Raw genomic sequence first — 21,480 nt, 5'->3', positions numbered from 1 at the left:
ATCTTTACGTATCGTTATATATCCTTTTATTATAAAGTTTAATTTTGGCTTCAGCCATGTTTCTTGAATACATATTATATGTGGTTTATTTTTCATATTATTAATATATCCCTTTAATTCCTGTCCGTTTGCTATCAGACTTCTGGCATTCCACTGAACAATTAACATGGCGTTGGATTGTGGTAACATGACTCGGTCTCGTCTACTCTCTGTAGCTCACCTTGCACCTGTTCCCAGGATAATTCTTTTAAATTTAAAAACTTTGCTGCTGCTTTGACAATTATTTTGATTTTCTCAGTCTTGTTTCTAGCCTGTTCTGTACAATTTATTACATAAGCCAGGAATACAACTAGTTTATCCATGGAAATTCCTGTATTTGCTGCCTCTTGTTTTTTATTTCTTGAACTATTTTCACTTCTGTCCTGTTCTGCACTTTCTTGATTTCTTATTTTAACTGCCTCTGCATAAGTAATATTTCGTTCAACTCTGATTTGCTGTACTTCTGTTGCCTGTTTTCTTATGATGCAGCCCCCATACGCTGCTGTGTGATTCCCGCCACAATTACAACACTTGACCTGTTCATTTTCTCCACATTGTCCATATTCATGCTCCCCTCCACACCTTCCACATCTCATTTTAGCATGACACACACTAGCTATGTGCCCATAGCGTTGGCACTTGAAACAACGTACTGGGGGTGGCACGTAAGCTCTAACATAGAAGCTTAGATACCCAATCATGATTCTCTCTGGTAGGACCTCCTCTGCAAATTGCACTAGCACAGATTCGCTCTCAGTCTTTTCACCGTTCCTAAATGCCATCAATCTTTTCATCGTAGTGACAGTTCCTCCTTTTATTTCTCTTTTCAGATCATCTAAATTTTCTCCTCTTGGGATTCCTGTCACGACTCCTCTTGCCCCCTTCCGTTCTCCCACTTCGATTTTTTCCTTTATTATTTTGTTGCACAGTTTTTGCAATCGCATTGCTTTGTTCTTTTGCTCTCCATTTTTGCATTTAATCAACAGCCGTCCGTCCCTGAGCACCTTCGCTATCTCCACCTCTCCAATGTCCTTCTTTAATCCCTTAACCAGAGTCATCAAACTAATGTCATTCATATCTTGGTTTGACTTAAATGTATAAATGATCTTATATTCATCCATCATAACCCTTTTCCTCTTATCAACCTCTTCATCGTCTTCATGCACTCTTTTAGTACTCGCCTTTCCTTCACTCCCTCCTCTCCCCTTCTTTCCTCTCTCCACTCTAGTCCTATCCATTTCCATACTATCCTCATACATCCCGTCACTATCCCCTTCCATCTCGATCCAGTCACAAAACAGCTTATGCTCAACCGCCAAAACAGATTTAGATACTCTCGCCGCCGCCAAATTCACTCCAAATGTTTGGTAGTTCCGCGTCTCTCCTCGTCTCCTCCAGCCTCTGTGCGCATGCCACGTTCACCAGGCAAATATTCTGGTGTCCTTTTCGTTCTTCCTCCTGTGTGACGTCATCGAAGTGTTCTCAACCGCGGAACAAATGTTGGCCAAACACGCGTTTCACTTGGACAATAGTGAGTGGTGCACACTTCCTTCAAACACGTGTTTTACTGGGACAATAGTGAGTGGTGCACACTTCCTTCAAACACGTGTTTCACTGGGACAATAGTGAGTGGTACACACTTCCTTCAAACACGTGTTTCACTGGGACACTAGTGAGTGGTGCACACTTCCTTCGCCCGGCCACAGAAGACAAAAAAGAGTTGCTGGTGTAACAATAGGAAGAATATATTCCACTCCTCTCTTGTACACGCGGCTTATGAGGTAATATACATGATATATTTTCATATTATTTATCTTATTTACCTCATATGTTGTTCGAAGCTAACGTGCTAGCGTTAGCCCGCTAGCAGGCCTTTGTAGCAAATGCGAGCGTTTTTTTTTTGAGGAGTGTATTTTATATGTTCTCTATGAGAATTATATTGACTTATTTAATACTTTAACTGTTTTTTGTTGTATATTACAGTCACGCTTAACATAATTAAATATTTGTTACTAGAAAGAAACAAACGTCTTGTAATTTAAGTCTGGAATAAGTCACATGGTATAATAATAATAATAATAATACATTTTATTTGGTATAGCGCTTTTCAGTGTACTCAAAGATGCTTTACAGGATGAAAAAAAATATTATTGTTATTGTAATGACAGTGTAATATAATGTATTATTGCAGTGGTCTGCTTTATGTTGGTGTCAACTTTATTAGCAATAAATACAAATGATGTTTGCACGCACTTCTATTACCTTGATAACATCCATCCATCCATTTTCTACCACTTGTCCCTATTTGGTGTTGCGGGGGGGTCGGGGGGTGTTGGAGCCTATCTCAGCTGCATTGGGTGGACATATCATGGAAATTAAATCAACTGATGTTTGTTATTATGAATACACTATTTGCACAATTGTAAGCGATTAATGCTTATTCAGTCGGACTAAAATAAATATTTAATTAAATAAATGTTAAATATTAAAAATAGCTTTAATATACTGCACACAAAATGAATTTGCATCAATATTTTGTATGTAGTCGAAACATGAGGTACCCAAATATTCTAAATATTTGTTTACATTTATGAATTTGTATATATATATATATATATATATATATATACATATCTGTATATATTTATATATATACTCGCTGCCACTTGTTCCACGTGCTTCACTGCACTTCTGTTTGTTTTCTGTTGGGTTAAAAATGTTGCTTTCGCAGAAGAAAGTTAAAGTAGCAATGATTGTCACACACACACTAGGTGTGGTGAAATGTGTCCTCTGCATTTGACCCATCCCCTTGATCACCCCCTGAGAGGTGAGGGGAGCAGTGGGCAGCAGCGGTGCTGCGCCCGGGAATCATTTTTGGTGATTTAACCCCCAATTCCAACCCTTGATGCTGAGTGCCAAGCAGGGAGGTAATGGAGAACAAGGAGAGGATATTGTGCGTAAAAGTAAAGCCAACGGACCACAGCTCTGTAGTCCTGGTCACCGTTGACGTGAGGTGGGACTATTTTGGAGGTGCACGTCAAGGTTGGCTGGTAGGTTGGTAGTGGGAGGAGCCAGTTGGCGTCACTTGATGCTGCAGCACAATGAAACTTTTGTACGTGCAGACTGACTTCATGCAGTCATGACGGTATTAAAATCCCAGCAGGAGGTTTTCTTTAAGTTGTTACTTTTTCATCAATAATTAATGTAAATGCAGAAAACAGGATCAATGACACAATTCATAATAATCAATAACTGATGATTATTCCATGTGTAGAAGAACATCACCACAGAGTGGAGTCAGTCCACTTGGAAAATATTATATTTGATAGACAAAACATATTTGACACATCTGAGCTGAAGTTTGTTTGTGTTGTCTTACGGACGTCCAACAGATGAACGCTCGTCAAGAAGAACGTCCCCTTCAGCAGCAGGAGGATCCACAGCCCCCCCACATTAAAGAGGAAGAGGAGGAAGTGTGGATCAGTCAGGAGGGAGAGTGTCCTGTAGGGCAGGAGGAGGCTGATGTCAGCAAGTTTCCACTGACTGTTGTCTCTGTGAAGACTGAAGAGCATGAAGACAAACCACCTGAGTCCTCACAGCTTCATCACAGTCCAAGTAAGCACAACATCCACATATCATCTAATACAATGTTTGTGACACATGTTCATCCGGGGGACACATTTATCACTAAAGATGGAGATATACTTGCTTTTTAAAGGCCTGCTAAAATTAGATTCTATGTGTCATACTTGATCATTTCGTGATATTGCCATATTTTTGCTGAAAGGATTTAGTAGAGAACATCCACGATAAAGTTTGCAACTTTTGGTGCAGACGATGACATCACAAGTGTGGGGGCTCCTCACATATTCACATTGATTTTAATGGGAGCCTCCAACAAAAACAGCTATTTGGACCGAGAAAACGACAATTTCCCCATTAATTTGAGCGAGGGTGAAAGATTTGTGTTTGAGGATATTAATAGCGACGGACTAGAAAAATAATAATAATTTTAAAAAAAAGTTATGTTTTTAGAGACATTTATTAGGATAATTCTGGGAAATCCCTTATCTTTCTATTGTGTTGCTAGTGTTTTAGTGAGTTAAATAGTACCTGATAGTCGGAGGTGTACGTCCACGGGTGTCTTGACGCGCAGTGTCTAAGGGAAGTCGACGGCAGCTTTATGGATGGCACAAGCTCAGCTTTTCTCCAGGTAAGAAGCAACTTTTTACCACAATTTTCTCAGAGAAACCTGCTGGTTGACATTCGGTTGGGATCCATGTTCGCTGTGATCCATAGGAAAGTTTCACTTCCGGGAATTCTAAACAAGGAATCACCGTGTGTTTGTGTGGCTAAAGGCTAAAGCTTCCCAATTCCATCTTTCTACTGTGACTTCTCCAATATTAAGTGAACAAATTGCAAAAGATTCAGTAACACAGATGTCCAAAATACTGTGTAATTATGCGGTTAAAGCAGACGACTTTTAGCTGTGTGTGTGTGCAGCGCTCATACTTCCTAAAAACCCGTGACGTCTTGCGTACACGTCATCAATACACGACATTTTGAAGACGAAACTCCCGGTAAATTTAAAATTGCAATTTAGTAAACTAAAGCGGCCGTATTGGCATGTGTTGCAATGTTAATATTTCATCATTGATATATAAACTATCAGACTGCGTGGTCGCTAGTAGTGGCTTTCAGTAGACCTTTAACACCACCATTTAAAAACGAATGCTTATCAATCATGTGAATTATGTTTATATAGCGCTTTTCTCTAGTGACTCAAAGCGTTTTTACATAGTGAAAGCTAATATCTGAATTACTGTCAGGGGGTGTTGTTGCTGAACCCCAAGATGCAGAGATGGCGGCAGGCATTGTGCAGGAAAACATGATTTAATTTAACACTAAAACAAGAACAAACAAAAGGGTACAAACAAAAGGCGCGCACAAGGCGGAGAACAAACTTGGCTATGAACAAAACTAGCACAAAGGCTAACTTTGGACTAAAAACAAAAACACTTACTGTGACACGAAGGAACTATGACGTGAGCAGAGTGAACAGAAGTAGACACAGCTACAACGATTAGTATAAATGACATTGACAGGTAGTGGTGACATCCACACGACACAACAATAATCCAGCACTGACTGGTGGGGAAGGCAGCTTTAAATAGTATCTGGCTGATTGACACCAGGTGTGGCCAGGTGCCAATCAGCCACAGCTGGGGAGACAAAGCACTCAGGGAAACAACCAGGAAACGGACAAAATAATAGCGCTGACAGGAAATACTACACACAGAGGAAAAACTAAAACACAACCAAACTGTCAGGGGCAAGCCGGACAGTTACTTTTCAACCAGTGTGGGTGGCACTAGGAGCAGGTGGGTAAAGAGTCTTGCCCAAGGACACAATGGCAGTGACTAGGATGGCAGAAGCGGGGATCGAACCTGGAACCCTCAAGTTGCTGGCACGGCCACACTTCCAACCGACAGGGCGCTCACTCCCGCTGACATGCCGGTCTTCAAGTGACGGCGTGATAAGAACGCACCGTCACAATAAACAAAACAAAACACTGGTGGAAAGTGATATTTGTTAAAAAAAAAAAAACAAGCAAACTGGAGTTTTGACCCAGAGAAGGCAGGTCGGTTAAAAAAAAAAACACTCTGCAATCCAGGGACGCCCGGATTTAAGGAAATGCACGTCCTTTTTGATTTCAATGCGTATAAAGACATAAAAAGTGTATTAATGCCAACACTGGTTATTCATGTGATTATCAGACAGCAGTCATTTCCATTACACAATATTCAAATATAGCTGGGAGTGTTGGAACCATACCAATATTTTGCTACCGGTACCAAATTTATTTTGGTACTTTTCTCAATAAAGGGGACCACAAAAATGGCATTACTGGCTTTATTTTAACAAAAAAAACTTAGGGTATATTAAACATATGTTTCTTATTGCAGTTAAGTCCTTAAATAAAATAGTGAACATGCTAGACAACTTGTCTTTTACTAGTAAGTAAACAAACAAAGACTCCTAATTAGTCTGCTGACATATGCACTAACATGTTGTCTCATTTATACACCTATTATTTTGTCAACATTATTAAGGACAAACTGTAAAAATGGATAGTTAATCTACTTGTTCATTTACTGTTAGTATCTGTTTATTTTCTCTTTTAACATGTTCTATCTACACTTCTGTTAAAATGTAATAATCACGTATTCTTCTCTTCTTTGATACTTTACATTAGTTTTTGGATGATACCACAAGTTTGGGTATCAATCCGATACCAAGTAGTTACAGGATCATACATTGGTCATCTTTAAAGTCTTCATGTGTCCAGGGACATATTTCCTGTGTTTATAAACATAATACTGTATACATTTAAAAAAAAAAGTGAAATAAAATGTTGTGATACCAAAAAATATTGACGTAATCATAGTAGTATCGGCTAGATATGTGGCGTTTGTTTACATTTTTATGCCGGTGAGCTACGGTGTGTAGTGAAGCATGTTTAGCTGTTCCTCGTCCTCCAGTGATAATGTTACTTGTGAGAAACTTACTTTATTTGTTGCCATGGAGGCGAGGATTAGTGATTTAGAAGTAGCTAAAACACTACCGACGGCGGATGGATGTTAGCCGCTAGCTAGCTTGCTATGTCTTAAAGCCCCTCTTCCTGAGGGTGTTTCAGTGTTATAACTTCACCTTTATTGTTAGTTTTTAAGCCAAAATGAATCCGTTGTTCCTTTTCTGTCTCCACGCTGTGTCTGCTTGTAAGTACTCAGTGATTGTGTGCCGCCGAACATGCTCGTCTGCTCGTAAACCCGAAATGTCACGACGTGACTTCGATGCGAGGGTACGGTACAGCGAATGATTCATTAGCGGTACTATACCAATACCAGTATACTGTACAACCCTAATAGCTGGTATGGCCCACTTATAATTCAAATAACAAAATAATGTTTGCTTTCATCAGATATGTTCTAGTATTGTATATGTGGATGGGGGCCCTGCTTTGGAAATAATGTGTGCCTCTTTCAGAGATCAGGTTTAGTTCCACTTGAAACATTGACATGTTGCACAATGAGATGAGTGCTGTAGCACAAGCGTGGGATAACGTCAACAGTTGTGGAACTTTCTAACAAACACAGTGGAAAGTAGTTAGAGAAAAATGAAACGACGCAGATATTGCTTTCTCCTTTTACTGTTAACTCAAGATAAAAACGGGATCTCATTGGAAGCGATAGTTATGCGCAGACGTCGTTTTAGGTAAAACAAAATGGTGTCTGCCAATGTAGTTTACTACGTCAGTAGTTGTCAAACTTTTTTCACCAAAAATACTTGGCTGTCCAAGTACCACCTCAATGAACTTTCAGGTTCATTCAATATAGGAAACTAAAACACTGTACTTAAACAATTAAAGAACATTTGTCGTACCATTAGTGGTACACTTAAATCGGTTTTATGTGTGTGTGTGTGTGTGTGTGTGTGTGTGTGTGTGTGTATATATATATATATATATATATATACACACACACATACAGTCGCGATCAAAAGTTAACATACACCTGTAAAGAACATAATGTCATGGCTGTCTTGAGTTTCCAATCATTTCTACAATTCTTATTTTTTTGTGATGTAGTGATTGGAGCACATACTTGTTGCTCACTAAAAACATTCATAAAGTTTTTTTTTTTTATGAATTGATTATGGGTCTACTGTACATGTGAGCAAATGTGCTGGGTCAAAAGTATATGTACAGCAATGTTAATATTTGCTTACATGTCCATTGGCAAGTTTCACTGCAATAAGGCGCTTTTGGTTGTTGACCACCCCTCTTGACAAAATTGGTGCAGTTCAGCTAAATGTGTTGGTTTTCTGACATAGACTTGTTTCTTCAGCATTGTCCACACGTTTAGGTCAGGACTTTGGGAAGGCCATTTTAAAACCTTCATTCTAGCCTGATTTAGACATTCCTTGACCACTTTTGACGTGTTTGGGGTCATTGCCCTGTTGGAACGCCCAACAGCATCCAAGACCCAACCTCCAGGCTGATGATTTTAGCTTGTCCTGAAGAATTTGGAGATAATCCTCCTTTTACATTGTCCCATTTAAAGCAGCAGTTCCATTGGCAGCAAAACGGACCCAGAGCATAATACGACCACCACCATGCTTGATGGTGGGAATGGTGGTCCTGGGATTAAAGGCCTCACCGTTTCTCCTCCAAACATATTCCTGGGTATTGTGGCCAAACAGCTCCATTTGATATTCATCTCACATGGACGGAGCTAAGATCTTCTGGAGGAAAGTTCTGTGAAATACCCCAAAATAACTTGTAGTGTCTTGTTAATTTATAGCCAAAAATGTTTTTATTTTATAGATATTTTCAAAGCAGAAACATTTCCTTAGGGTCCTCTGGCACCCCATAGGGGACCCATAAGGTCTGGGCCTCTTAAGACCTCACTGTAGGTGCTAATCGACCTGTTTCTTCACCTTTTTACCGAATTTGAAAGCAAAAGAGTCCACAAATAACCGAATCGTAAAGCAGAATTGAAAATTAAATCTGAATTGGTAAAATCTTATCAATATCGCTCCTGACATGTGACTGAAAAAAAGATGGACTCCTCTCGACCATGTTTGTCTTCCTGTGTCCTGCAGACGTCTGTGAAGAACATCTTCTCTCTGAGCAACAGAAGTGGAGCTTCAGGATGGGCAAGGAGGAGCCACAGCCCTTCCACATTAAGGAGGAAGAGAAGGCGCCACATACATTGCAAATGCAAAGGGAAGAAAATAACCCACTGACCCCGCATTTTAAAGAGGAAGAGGAGGAACACAGCATCAGTCAAGAATGGTTGGAGAAGTTCCATTTGATTGTGAAGAGTGAAGATGATGAGGTGAAAGGTGAAAGTGAGGAGAGGGGAGGGGGGGAGCCTCCAAGCAGCAGCTCAACACAACACATGACAACAGAAGCTGATGGAGACCACTGTGGAGGATCACAAGCAGACAAGCTCTTAGCTCCACTATCAGATAGTGAGGACACAACGTCACACTCTCCTGACACTGATGATGAAGACTCTAAAGATGATAAGACATGTCACACTGACAACACTCACTTCACATGTTCTCACTCTCACAAAACTTTTAAGTACCATTGTCGTCTGGTAAGACACATGAGAACACACACTGGAGAAAAACCTTTTTCATGTTCAATCTGTCGTAAATGTTTTACTTTAAAGCACAATTTCAAAGTACACATGAGAATACATACTGGAGAACAACCTTTTTCCTGCTCAGTATGTGGTAAAAGATTTGTATTAAATCAAAGTTTAAAACTACACATGACAACACACACTGGAGAAAAACCTTTTTCATGTTCAATTTGCGGTAAAGATTTTACTCAAAAGCACAATTTTAAAGCACACATGAGAACACACACTGGAGAAAAACCTTTTACATGTTCAATCTGCGGTAAAGATTTTACTCAAAGGTACCAATTCAAAGCGCACATGAGAATACACACGGGAGAGAAACCTTTTTCCTGCTCAGAATGTGGTAAAAGTTATGTCATAAATCGAAGTTTAAAAGTACACATGAGAACACACACAGGTGAGAAAGTGTTGAGTTGCAGTGTGTGTGGTGAAAGATTGTCTTTTAAGTACCAGTGTAAGAAACACAAGTGTGCTGGTGAGAACAGCAGCAGCAAATGAAACTGCAGGATTTGAAATAAACTGTCCAGACTTTAAGTTTAAGTAACATCAGCACAAGTAACATGTGTGACATAATAATTTGGAACAACATATGCTGCCATTTAAGCGCCATCTTTTTCATGGACACCCCTGTTTATTTCAGCAAGACAATGCCAAGCCACATTTAACATATGTTACAACAGCGTGGCTTCGTAAAACAAAGAGTGCGGGTACTTTCCTGGCCTGCCTGCAGTCCAGACCTGTCTCCCATGGAAAATGTGTGGCGCATTATGAAGCGTAAAATACACCAGCGGAGACCCTGGACTGTTGAACGACTCAAACTCTACATAAAACAAGAATGGGAAAGAATTCCACTTTCAAAGCTTCAACAATTAGTTTCCTCAGTTCCTTAACGTTTATTGAGTGTTGTTAAAAGAAAAGGTGATGTAACACAGTGGTGAACATGCCCTTTCCCAACTACTTTGGCACGTGTTGCAGCCATGAAATTTTAAGTTAATTATCTTAAAAACAATAATAAAAATTATGAGTTTGAACATCAAATATCTTGTCTTTGTAGTGCATTCAATTGAATATGGGTTGAAAAGGATTTGCAAATCATTGTATTCTGTTTTTATTTACCTCTAACACAATTTCCCAACTCATATGGAAACAGGGTTTGTATGTCCCTGGACCTTTATGCAATAAACAATGTATGATTCAAATACAATTGGGTACAATAAATGTAGTTAATATTTGTGGGGATGTTTTTTATTCTATTTGTTATCGCAGTCAATTTTTAAATGTTTTCTTTATATGACTTACATGTAGTTTCCAGCTTACTTCATCATGTAGACTAACTCAGCCTGGAGGATGTGTGTAATGTTGAGATGTATTGGAGATGACTTGGTTTGTTTGGATGTTGTCAACCTGTCAATTGTTCAATTTAAACTATTAATGTTGTCAGATCTCACGAGAGAAACAAGCAACCAGCTCTATTACTTCTTCTTCTTACTGGCAATTTGCAGCCATGACTTGAAAGGTTTATACTGCTATACCTTCAAGGTACTCAAAGGGCTTTGACACTATTTCCACATTCACCCATTCACACACACATTCACACACTGATGGCGGGAGCTGCCATGCAAGGCAATAACCACGACTCATCAGGAGCAAGGGTGAAGTGTCTTGCCCAAGGACACAACGGACGTGACGAGGTTGGTAGAAGGTGGGGATCGAACCAGGAACCCTCAGGTTGCTGGCACGGCCGCTCTCCCAACCGCGCCAATCCCTTTCGGTGTTTTGTGCAACTGACTCTGACTTTGTCTTATCTCTCTATTTTTGAGGTAAAACTGGAGCTTTTGAAGTGTATTTCTGGTCTTGTCATCCTGGTCCGGACAGAAGGGCGACACGGCAGAGCGACTGGATCCAAACAGACGTCGGAGACGCTTTACTGAAGCAAAAGTCGCTTAATTACCAGAGAGCGTCATTTACACAGGACTGCAGTTCCTGGGAGGAGGTCAGGTCAAATATGGAGGACTCCTCTCCTGGAGAAGCCAAAGCATCGTTTTTTATGTTCCTTCTTTCACTGTCTGGGTGTGCGCTAAAGCTAAACAACACCACCTGACCACAGAAGGAGATGTTGGTGTGTAAATATCTGGAAAACAACTGCTTTCAGTCAGAACTTAAAGGTTGGCGTTTGAGCTAGACAGGTAGTCTCCTTTCAAGGATATGGTTGTCAATTGTTTTGCATCTCGAAGTCCCAATTGGGGCCTCTTTTCCTATGAGACCTCAAAAAAGACAGGCAGTAGAAAATGGATGGATGGATAGCTAATCAAAGAAAAACAATAAATAAATAAATATATGTATATATATTCGCATATATAGAAATAATTTATATGATGCCAGAGTAAATTTAAAAAGAACATGAAAACCTCCCACATTCTAAAATACATTATAAAAATGATTAGCATCAAAGACAATAATAATATCATGAGTGTAATATGTATTTATTGTTTTTCTTTCCTTATGCTACTGTCGTTTCAATACATTGTTTTTTTTATTAAATCAACATAAAAATATACAGGATACACTTTCAATTAGTGCATCAACCCCCCACCCCCCCCTCCCCCATTCACACTCATCCATACCCACTCACACAAAAAAGGGTTGTTTCTTTCTGCTACCAAAATTGTGGTTCCCTCAACATATCTAGCACAGGCGGCAAGGGACACAGTCCCTGAAACACACATGATTGTGTGTGCCGAACATTATCATTAATTACTATTTTGTATGTAATTGTTTTATATTATTTTACTTTCTTTTTTTATCCAAGAAAATGTTTTATATTTCAATTTTTTATCTATCTTATTTGATTTTATTTATAAAATAAAAAAATGACCTTACCTTCACAAGACCAGGTTATTATTGAAATTAGACTTTTCTAAAGGTTTTTAAAACCAGGTCCAGTCCAGATTGATTGATACTTTTATTAGTAGATTGCACAGTACAGTACATATTCCGTACAATTGACCACTAAATGGTAACACCCCAATAAGTTTTTCAACTTGTTTAAGTCGGGGTCCACCTTCATCAATTCATGGTAATGTCCAAGTGGGGCTCAGCAACACACCCCCTCATCCATGTACAACAACAACAACAATTAGGGAAACAACAGATTGCATATAATTTATAAACAAAATGACATTTTCATAAAGCATTTGTGTATAGTCTATATTATGTCCAAGTCAGACTCAACACACACTTTCATTTTGTACACTCAAAAATCGGGAACATAACAACAGATAACATATATGTTGCTGTTGTTGCATGTCTATAAACATTATTACATTTTCACAATAAGCCTTTAAGGATTTCCCATCTTGTTTCATGTTTTTTGGCATCATTCGCACGTCGACAGAGAAGGGAGCCGAACGCTAATAAGTCAGTCTCATTACTTTTTCTCCAGTTTTTAAATATTCACGTCGTATAAAATACATCTTTGAGTCTTTATTTAGGGATAAGATTGTCTTGGTGCGCGAGAAGCATTTCGCCGCGTTTCGTGCTGACTTAGCTTAGCTCGCTAGTTAGCTTAGCTTGTTAGCTGCTAACAAAGACGCAGAAGTTGTCAACACATCGCTGAGCAGCTAAATATCATCTCTGACCAGACTGTGGGGTCTTAAGGGCTCGTCGTCACGGGACCGAAGAGAACCCCAGCGGCGGAGGAAAACGAGGACATTAAAAAGTCACTTCAATGTCTTTCACAAGACGTAAATGACATACGGATATAATTCTTAAACGAAGTCATGGAGCTCCGTATGTGCATCCAGGAGAGGGATAAGAAGATTGGCGAGTTGGAGAGGAAAGTGGAAGATCTGGAGCAGTATTCTAGACTGAATGATGTGATCGTGACGGGGCTAAAAGTGAAACCCCGCTCATATGCACAAGCTGTGGGGAGCGAGAGTGCATCTAGGGACCCGGAGGCTGGCTCGGTGGAGGAGCAGGTTGTGGCCTTTCTGGCTTCCAGAGACATTCATCTGGACAAGAACTCAATGGAAGCGTGTCATCCTCTGCCTGCGAAGAGGGACGTCATGCCTGCTGTCATCCTGAGGTTCGTCAACAGGAAAAGAAAGACTGAACTCATGAAACAAGGGAGAAAGCTAAAAGGCACCAACGTATATTTGAATGATCACCTGATCAAAAGGAATGCAGATATTGCAAAAAAAGCCTGGCACTTAAGGAAACAAAACAAAATACAGAATACTTGGGTCACAAACTGTAAAATAGTCATAAAACTGAACGGATCACCTGAACAAGCAAAAGTGCTGGTTGTTAGAGACATACAGGAACTGAAGAGATATGAATAAATATGTGAATTAGTGGGACAAGGAGAGTTAAAAAGTACATTTACAAGTTCATTCAATGGCATACAATCAGTCCTCTGATATTACAGACAACAATTTAACAATACAACAAAGGATTCTAGATTCCGAGCTTTTTGAACTAAAATCATCTGAGTATACTGATCACAATTCATTAGACTTGGAATATCATCTCGATCCAGATAATATGTTTCCATCATCTGACTCCATTAACTGCAAATACTATTCAGAAAGGGAATATAATAACTCAATAAAATCAAAAGGCACATTTTCAGTCATCCATTTTAACAGTAGAAGCATGTATGCAAATTCCAGTGCAATTCAAGACTACTTACAACATTTTGCTATATCCGAAACATGGTTTAATGAAGCAAAAGGCATTGATTTTGAGATAAAGGATTATAATTTAAACTATGTTAACAGAACAAATAAAATGGGTGGAGGAGTCGCTATGTACGTTCATAAGAAATATAAATACAAAATATTAAAAGACATGACTGTATCAGTAAATGATATAGTTGAATGCTTATCAATAGAAATCATTAATGAAAGGAAGAAAAACATCATAATTAGCTGTATATACAGGTCACCAGGTTCAAATGTGGAACTATTTACTGAGTGGGCTGAAAAAACTTTCTCAGAAATAGTTAATAAAACAATATTTATTTGTGGGGATTATAATATTAATCTCATGAATCCAAATAACCACATAGCAACATAAAACTATATTAACAGGATGCACAGTATGAGTTTATACCCAACCATTACAAGACCGACTAGAATAACATCGCACAGTATTCATCGATAACATCTTCACTAATAATATGCAGTCTTCAAACATCAGTGGAGTAATGATCTGTGACATAACCCATCATCTGCTTGTATTCACAGTCTATAATGATGAGACCAGTACACACCTGAATCCACAGCAAAAATATACTTACATAACCCATCATCTGCCTGTATTCACAGTCTATAATGATGAGACCAGTACACACCTGAATCCACAGCAAAAATATACTTACATAACCCATCATCTGCCTGTATTCACAGTCTATAATGATGAGACCAGTACACACCTGAATTCACAGCAAAAATATACTTACATAACCCATCATCTGCCTGTATTCACAGTCTATAATGATGAGACCAGTACACACCTGAATTCACAGCAAAAATATACTTACATAACCCATCATCTGCCTGTATTCACAGTCTATAATGATGAGACCAGTACACACCTGAATCCACAGCAAAAATATACTTACTAACCAGTTAGAAGAGAAGACTCTTTCAATCTATTAAATCAGGACCTAACAATGCAAAACTGGGATTGCGTGTACAACAAAAAGGAGGTGGATAGTGCCTTTGAATCATTTATAGATATATTTCATTCAATATATAACCAAAAATGTCCAATAAAAAAAAAGAGAAACAACAACAAAACTTTAAAGTGCCCATGGTTAACCAAGGGTTTACAATACGCTTGTAAAAAGAAAAACACATTATATAGACAATTCATCAAATTAAGTCATGTAAAACCTGGCTCCAAAAATGAATGTACAAAGAAACTGATTGAAGACTCTGAACATAGATATAAAACATATAAAAATAAATTGACTGATATAATAAGGACTAGTAAGAAATGATATTATAGCAATCTATTACATAGGAATAAGAACAACGCTAAGGAGGTGTGGGGAATACTTAACACTATAATTAAAGGCAAATCAAAAAATAACTTGTGTCCTAGCTATTTCACTGCTAACAACCAAGATAATTATAATATGAATAATGTTGTGGAGAGTTTTAACAGTTTCTTAGTAAATGTCGGATCAGAATTGGCAGCCAAAATCCCTGATTATAGCAGCAATGAAATGGAGTCACTGATTGAAATGAATCCAATGAGTATGTTTCTGTTGGGAGTAACTGAAGAGGAAATAATAGATGTTGTTCATAATTGCAAAAATAAAACATCTACTGATTGTTTCGACATAGATATGACACTTGTGGAAAAAAAACATACATTCCATCACCAAACCACTAACTGACATATTTAACCTGTCCTTCCAAACAGGACAATTTCCTAATAAAATGAAAATGGCAAAGGTAATACCAATATATAACAATGGGAACTAACACATCTTCACAAACTGCCGACCTGTCTCTTTGCTCCCGCAGTTTTCCAAAATCTTAGAGAAATGATATAACACTAGATTAGAGAAATTTATAGATAAACATAAGATAATTAATGAAAGTCAATACGGTTTTAGGACAGCAAGGTCAACATCTCTGGCAATAATTGATGCAGTAGAAGAGATAACCAAGAGCTTAGATAGTAAGAAATATGCAGCTGGAATGGACATGGATCTGAGGAAAGCATTTGACACCATTAATCATCAAATATTACTGAAACAATGATACAGATATGGAATAAGGGGAGTAACTTTGACTTGGATAAGGAACTATTTAACACAAAGACAGCAGTTTGTGAAGATGGGCGAGTTTACATCTGGGCATTTGGACATTGCTTGTGGGGTTCCACAGGGAGCCGTTCTTGTTATTTAACTTATATATTAATGACATATTTACATCTGGGCATTTGGACATTGCTTGTGGGGTTCCACAGGGAGCCGTTCTTGGTCCCAAGTTATTTAACTTATATATTAATGACATATTTACATCTGGGCATTTGGACATTGCTTGTGGGGTTCCACAGGGAGCCGTTCTTGTTATTTAACTTATATATTAATGACATATTTACATCTGGGCATTTGGACATTGCTTGTGGGGTTCCACAGGGAGCCGTTCTTGTTATTTAACTTATATATTAATGACATATTTACATCTGGGCATTTGGACATTGCTTGTGGGGTTCCACAGGGAGCCGTTCTTGGTCCCAAGTTATTTAACTTATATATTAATGACATATTTACATCTGGGCATTTGGACATTGCTTGTGGGGTTCCACAGGGAGCCGTTCTTGTTATTTAACTTATATATTAATGACATATTTACATCTGGGCATTTGGACATTGCTTGTGGGGTTCCACAGGGAGCCGTTCTTGTTATTTAACTTATATATTAATGACATATTTACATCTGGGCATTTGGACACTGCTTGTGGGGTTCCACAGGGAGCCGTTCTTGTTATTTAACTTATATATTAATGACATATTTACATCTGGGCATTTGGACATTGCTTGTGGGGTTCCACAGGGAGCCGTTCTTGTTATTTAACTTATATATTAATGACATATTTACATCTGGGCATTTGGACATTGCTTGTGGGGTTCCACAGGGAGCCGTTCTTGGTCCCAAGTTATTTAACTTATATATTAATGACATATTTACATCTGGGCATTTGGACATTGCTTGTGGGGTTCCACAGGGAGCCGTTCTTGGTCCCAAGTTATTTAACTTATATATTAATGACATATTTACATCTGGGCATTTGGACATTGCTTGTGGGGTTCCACAGGGAGCTGTTCTTGGTCCCAAGTTATTTAACTTGTATATTAATGACATATTTACATCTGGGCATTTGGACATTGCTTGTGGGGTTCCACAGGGAGCCGTTCTTGGTCCCAAGTTATTTAACTTATATATTAATGAGATATTTACATCTGGGCATTTGGACTCTGCTTGTGGGGTTCCACAGGGAGCCGTTCTTGGTCCCAAGTTATTTAACTTATATATTAATGACATATTTACATCTGGGCATTTGGACATTGCTTGTGGGGTTCCACAGGGAGCCGTTCTTGGTCCCAAGTTATTTAACTTATATATTAATGACATATTTACATCTGGGCATTTGGACATTGCTTGTGGGGTTCCACAGGGAGCCGTTCTTGTTATTTAACTTATATATTAATGACATATTTACATCTGGGCATTTGGACATTGCTTGTGGGGTTCCACAGGGAGCCGTTCTTGGTCCCAAGTTATTTAACTTATATATCAATGACATATTTACATCTGGGCATTTGGACATTGCTTGTGGGGTTCCACAGGGATCCCTTCTTGGTCCCAAGTTATTTAACTTATATATTAATGACATATTTACATCTGGGCATTTGGACATTGCTTGTGGGGTTCCACAGGGAGCTGTTCTTGGTCCCAAGTTATTTAACTTGTATATTAATGACATATTTACATCTGGGCATTTGGACATTGCTTGTGGGGTTCCACAGGGAGCCGTTCTTGGTCCAAAGTTATTTAACTTATATATTAATGAGATATTTACATCTGGGCATTTGGACTCTGCTTGTGGGGTTCCACAGGGAGCCGTTCTTGGTCCCAAGTTATTTAACTTATATATTAATGACATATTTACATCTGGGCATTTGGACATTGCTTGTGGGGTTCCACAGGGAGCCGTTCTTGGTCCCAAGTTATTTAACTTATATATTAATGACATATTTACATCTGGGCATTTGGACATTGCTTGTGGGGTTCCACAGGGAGCCGTTCTTGGTCCCAAGTTATTTAACTTATATATTAATGAGATATTTACATCTGGGCATTTGGACTCTGCTTGTGGGGTTCCACAGGGAGCCGTTCTTGGTCCCAAGTTATTTAACTTATATATTAATGACATATTTACATCTGGGCATTTGGACATTGCTTGTGGGGTTCCACAGGGAGCCGTTCTTGGTCCCAAGTTATTTAACTTATATATTAATGACATATTTACATCTGGGCATTTGGACTCTGCTTGTGGGGTTCCACAGGGAGCCATTCTTGGTCCCAAGTTATTTAACTTATATATTAATGACATATTTACATCTGGGCATTTGGACATTGCTTGTGGGGTTCCACAGGGAGCCGTTCTTGGTCCCAAGTTATTTAACTTATATATCAATGACATATTTACATCTGGGCATTTGGACATTGCTTGTGGGGTTCCACAGGGATCCCTTCTTGGTCCCAAGTTATTTAACTTATATATTAATGACATATTTACATCTGGGCATTTGGACATTGCTTGTGGGGTTCCACAGGGAGCTGTTCTTGGTCCCAAGTTATTTAACTTGTATATTAATGACATATTTACATCTGGGCATTTGGACATTGCTTGTGGGGTTCCACAGGGAGCCGTTCTTGGTCCCAAGTTATTTAACTTATATATTAATGAGATATTTACATCTGGGCATTTGGACTCTGCTTGTGGGGTTCCACAGGGAGCCGTTCTTGGTCCCAAGTTATTTAACTTATATATTAATGACATATTTACATCTGGGCATTTGGACATTGCTTGTGGGGTTCCACAGGGAGCCGTTCTTGTTATTTAACTTATATATTAATGACATATTTACATCTGGGCATTTGGACATTGCTTGTGGGGTTCCACAGGGAGCCGTTCTTGGTCCCAAGTTATTTAACTTATATATCAATGACATATTTACATCTGGGCATTTGGACATTGCTTGTGGGGTTCCACAGGGATCCCTTCTTGGTCCCAAGTTATTTAACTTATATATTAATGACATATTTACATCTGGGCATTTGGACATTGCTTGTGGGGTTCAACAGGGAGCCGTTCTTGGTCCCAAGTTATTTAACTTGTATATTAATGACATATTTACATCTGGGCATTTGGACATTGCTTGTGGGGTTCCACAGGGAGCCGTTCTTGGTCCCAAGTTATTTAACTTATATATGAATGACATATTTACATCTGGGCATTTGGACATTGCTTGTGGGGTTCCACAGGGAGCCGTTCTTGGTCCCAAGTTATTTAACTTATATATTAATGACATATTTACATCTGGGCATTTGGACATTGCTTGTGGGGTTCCACAGGGAGCCGTTCTTGTTATTTAACTTATATATTAATGACATATTTACATCTGGGCATTTGGACATTGCTTGTGGGGTTCCACAGGGAGCCGTTCTTGGTCCCAAGTTATTTAACTTATATATCAATGACATATTTACATCTGGGCATTTGGACATTGCTTGTGGGGTTCCACAGGGATCCCTTCTTGGTCCCAAGTTATTTAACTTATATATTAATGACATATTTACATCTGGGCATTTGGACTCTGCTTGTGGGGTTCCACAGGGAGCTGTTCTTGGTCCCAAGTTATTTAACTTGTATATTAATGACATATTTACATCTGGGCATTTGGACATTGCTTGTGGGGTTCCACAGGGAGCCGTTCTTGGTCCCAAGTTATTTAACTTATATATTAATGACATATTTACATCTGGGCATTTGGACATTGCTTGTGGGGTTCCACAGGGAGCCGTTCTTGTTATTTAACTTATATATTAATGACATATTTACATCTGGGCATTTGGACATTGCTTGTGGGGTTCCACAGGGAGCCGTTCTTGGTCCCAAGTTATTTAACTTATATATCAATGACATATTTACATCTGGGCATTTGGACATTGCTTGTGGGGTTCCACAGGGATCCCTTCTTGGTCCCAAGTTATTTAACTTATATATTAATGACATATTTACATCTGGGCATTTGGACATTGCTTGTGGGGTTCCACAGGGAGCTGTTCTTGGTCCCAAGTTATTTAACTTGTATATTAATGACATATTTACATCTGGGCATTTGGACATTGCTTGTGGGGTTCCACAGGGAGCCGTTCTTGGTCCAAAGTTATTTAACTTATATATTAATGAGATATTTACATCTGGGCATTTGGACTCTGCTTGTGGGGTTCCACAGGGAGCCGTTCTTGGTCCCAAGTTATTTAACTTATATATTAATGACATATTTACATCTGGGCATTTGGACATTGCTTGTGGGGTTCCACAGGGAGCCGTTCTTGGTCCCAAGTTATTTAACTTATATATTAATGACATATTTACATCTGGGCATTTGGACATTGCTTGTGGGGTTCCACAGGGAGCCGTTCTTGGTCCCAAGTTATTTAACTTATATATTAATGAGATATTTACATCTGGGCATTTGGACTCTGCTTGTGGGGTTCCACAGGGAGCCGTTCTTGGTCCCAAGTTATTTAACTTATATATTAATGACATATTTACATCTGGGCATTTGGACATTGCTTGTGGGGTTCCACAGGGAGCCGTTCTTGGTCCCAAGTTATTTAACTTATATATTAATGACATATTTACATCTGGGCATTTGGACTCTGCTTGTGGGGTTCCACAGGGAGCCATTCTTGGTCCCAAGTTATTTAACTTATATATTAATGACATATTTACATCTGGGCATTTGGACATTGCTTGTGGGGTTCCACAGGGAGCCGTTCTTGGTCCCAAGTTATTTAACTTATATATCAATGACATATTTACATCTGGGCATTTGGACATTGCTTGTGGGGTTCCACAGGGATCCCTTCTTGGTCCCAAGTTATTTAACTTATATATTAATGACATATTTACATCTGGGCATTTGGACATTGCTTGTGGGGTTCCACAGGGAGCTGTTCTTGGTCCCAAGTTATTTAACTTGTATATTAATGACATATTTACATCTGGGCATTTGGACATTGCTTGTGGGGTTCCACAGGGAGCCGTTCTTGGTCCCAAGTTATTTAACTTATATATTAATGAGATATTTACATCTGGGCATTTGGACTCTGCTTGTGGGGTTCCACAGGGAGCCGTTCTTGGTCCCAAGTTATTTAACTTATATATTAATGACATATTTACATCTGGGCATTTGGACATTGCTTGTGGGGTTCCACAGGGAGCCGTTCTTGTTATTTAACTTATATATTAATGACATATTTACATCTGGGCATTTGGACATTGCTTGTGGGGTTCCACAGGGAGCCGTTCTTGGTCCCAAGTTATTTAACTTATATATCAATGACATATTTACATCTGGGCATTTGGACATTGCTTGTGGGGTTCCACAGGGATCCCTTCTTGGTCCCAA

The 21,480-nt window shown here is 38.9% G+C and overlaps 1 protein-coding gene across 1 annotated transcript; it reads left to right on the top strand.

Moving 5' to 3' along the window:
* Positions 1 to 1,687: 1,687 nt before the first annotated feature.
* LOC133546820 (gastrula zinc finger protein XlCGF48.2-like) lies at positions 1,688 to 10,487 on the top strand. The gene is made up of 3 exons (XM_061892648.1): positions 1,688 to 1,820; positions 3,432 to 3,654; positions 8,704 to 10,487. Exons 2-3 carry the CDS (start codon positions 3,432 to 3,434, stop codon positions 9,750 to 9,752), a joined length of 1,272 nt encoding a protein of 423 aa, XP_061748632.1. The 5' UTR covers positions 1,688 to 1,820; the 3' UTR covers positions 9,753 to 10,487.
* The last annotated feature ends 10,993 nt before the right edge of the window (positions 10,488 to 21,480 follow it).

Source organism: Nerophis ophidion, unplaced genomic scaffold (genome assembly GCF_033978795.1).
Source record: "Nerophis ophidion isolate RoL-2023_Sa unplaced genomic scaffold, RoL_Noph_v1.0 HiC_scaffold_44, whole genome shotgun sequence".
NCBI lineage: Eukaryota > Metazoa > Chordata > Actinopteri > Syngnathiformes > Syngnathidae > Nerophis > Nerophis ophidion.
The sequence above is the reverse complement of the archived record's forward strand: the minus strand, read 5'-3'. Positions and strand labels throughout refer to the sequence as shown.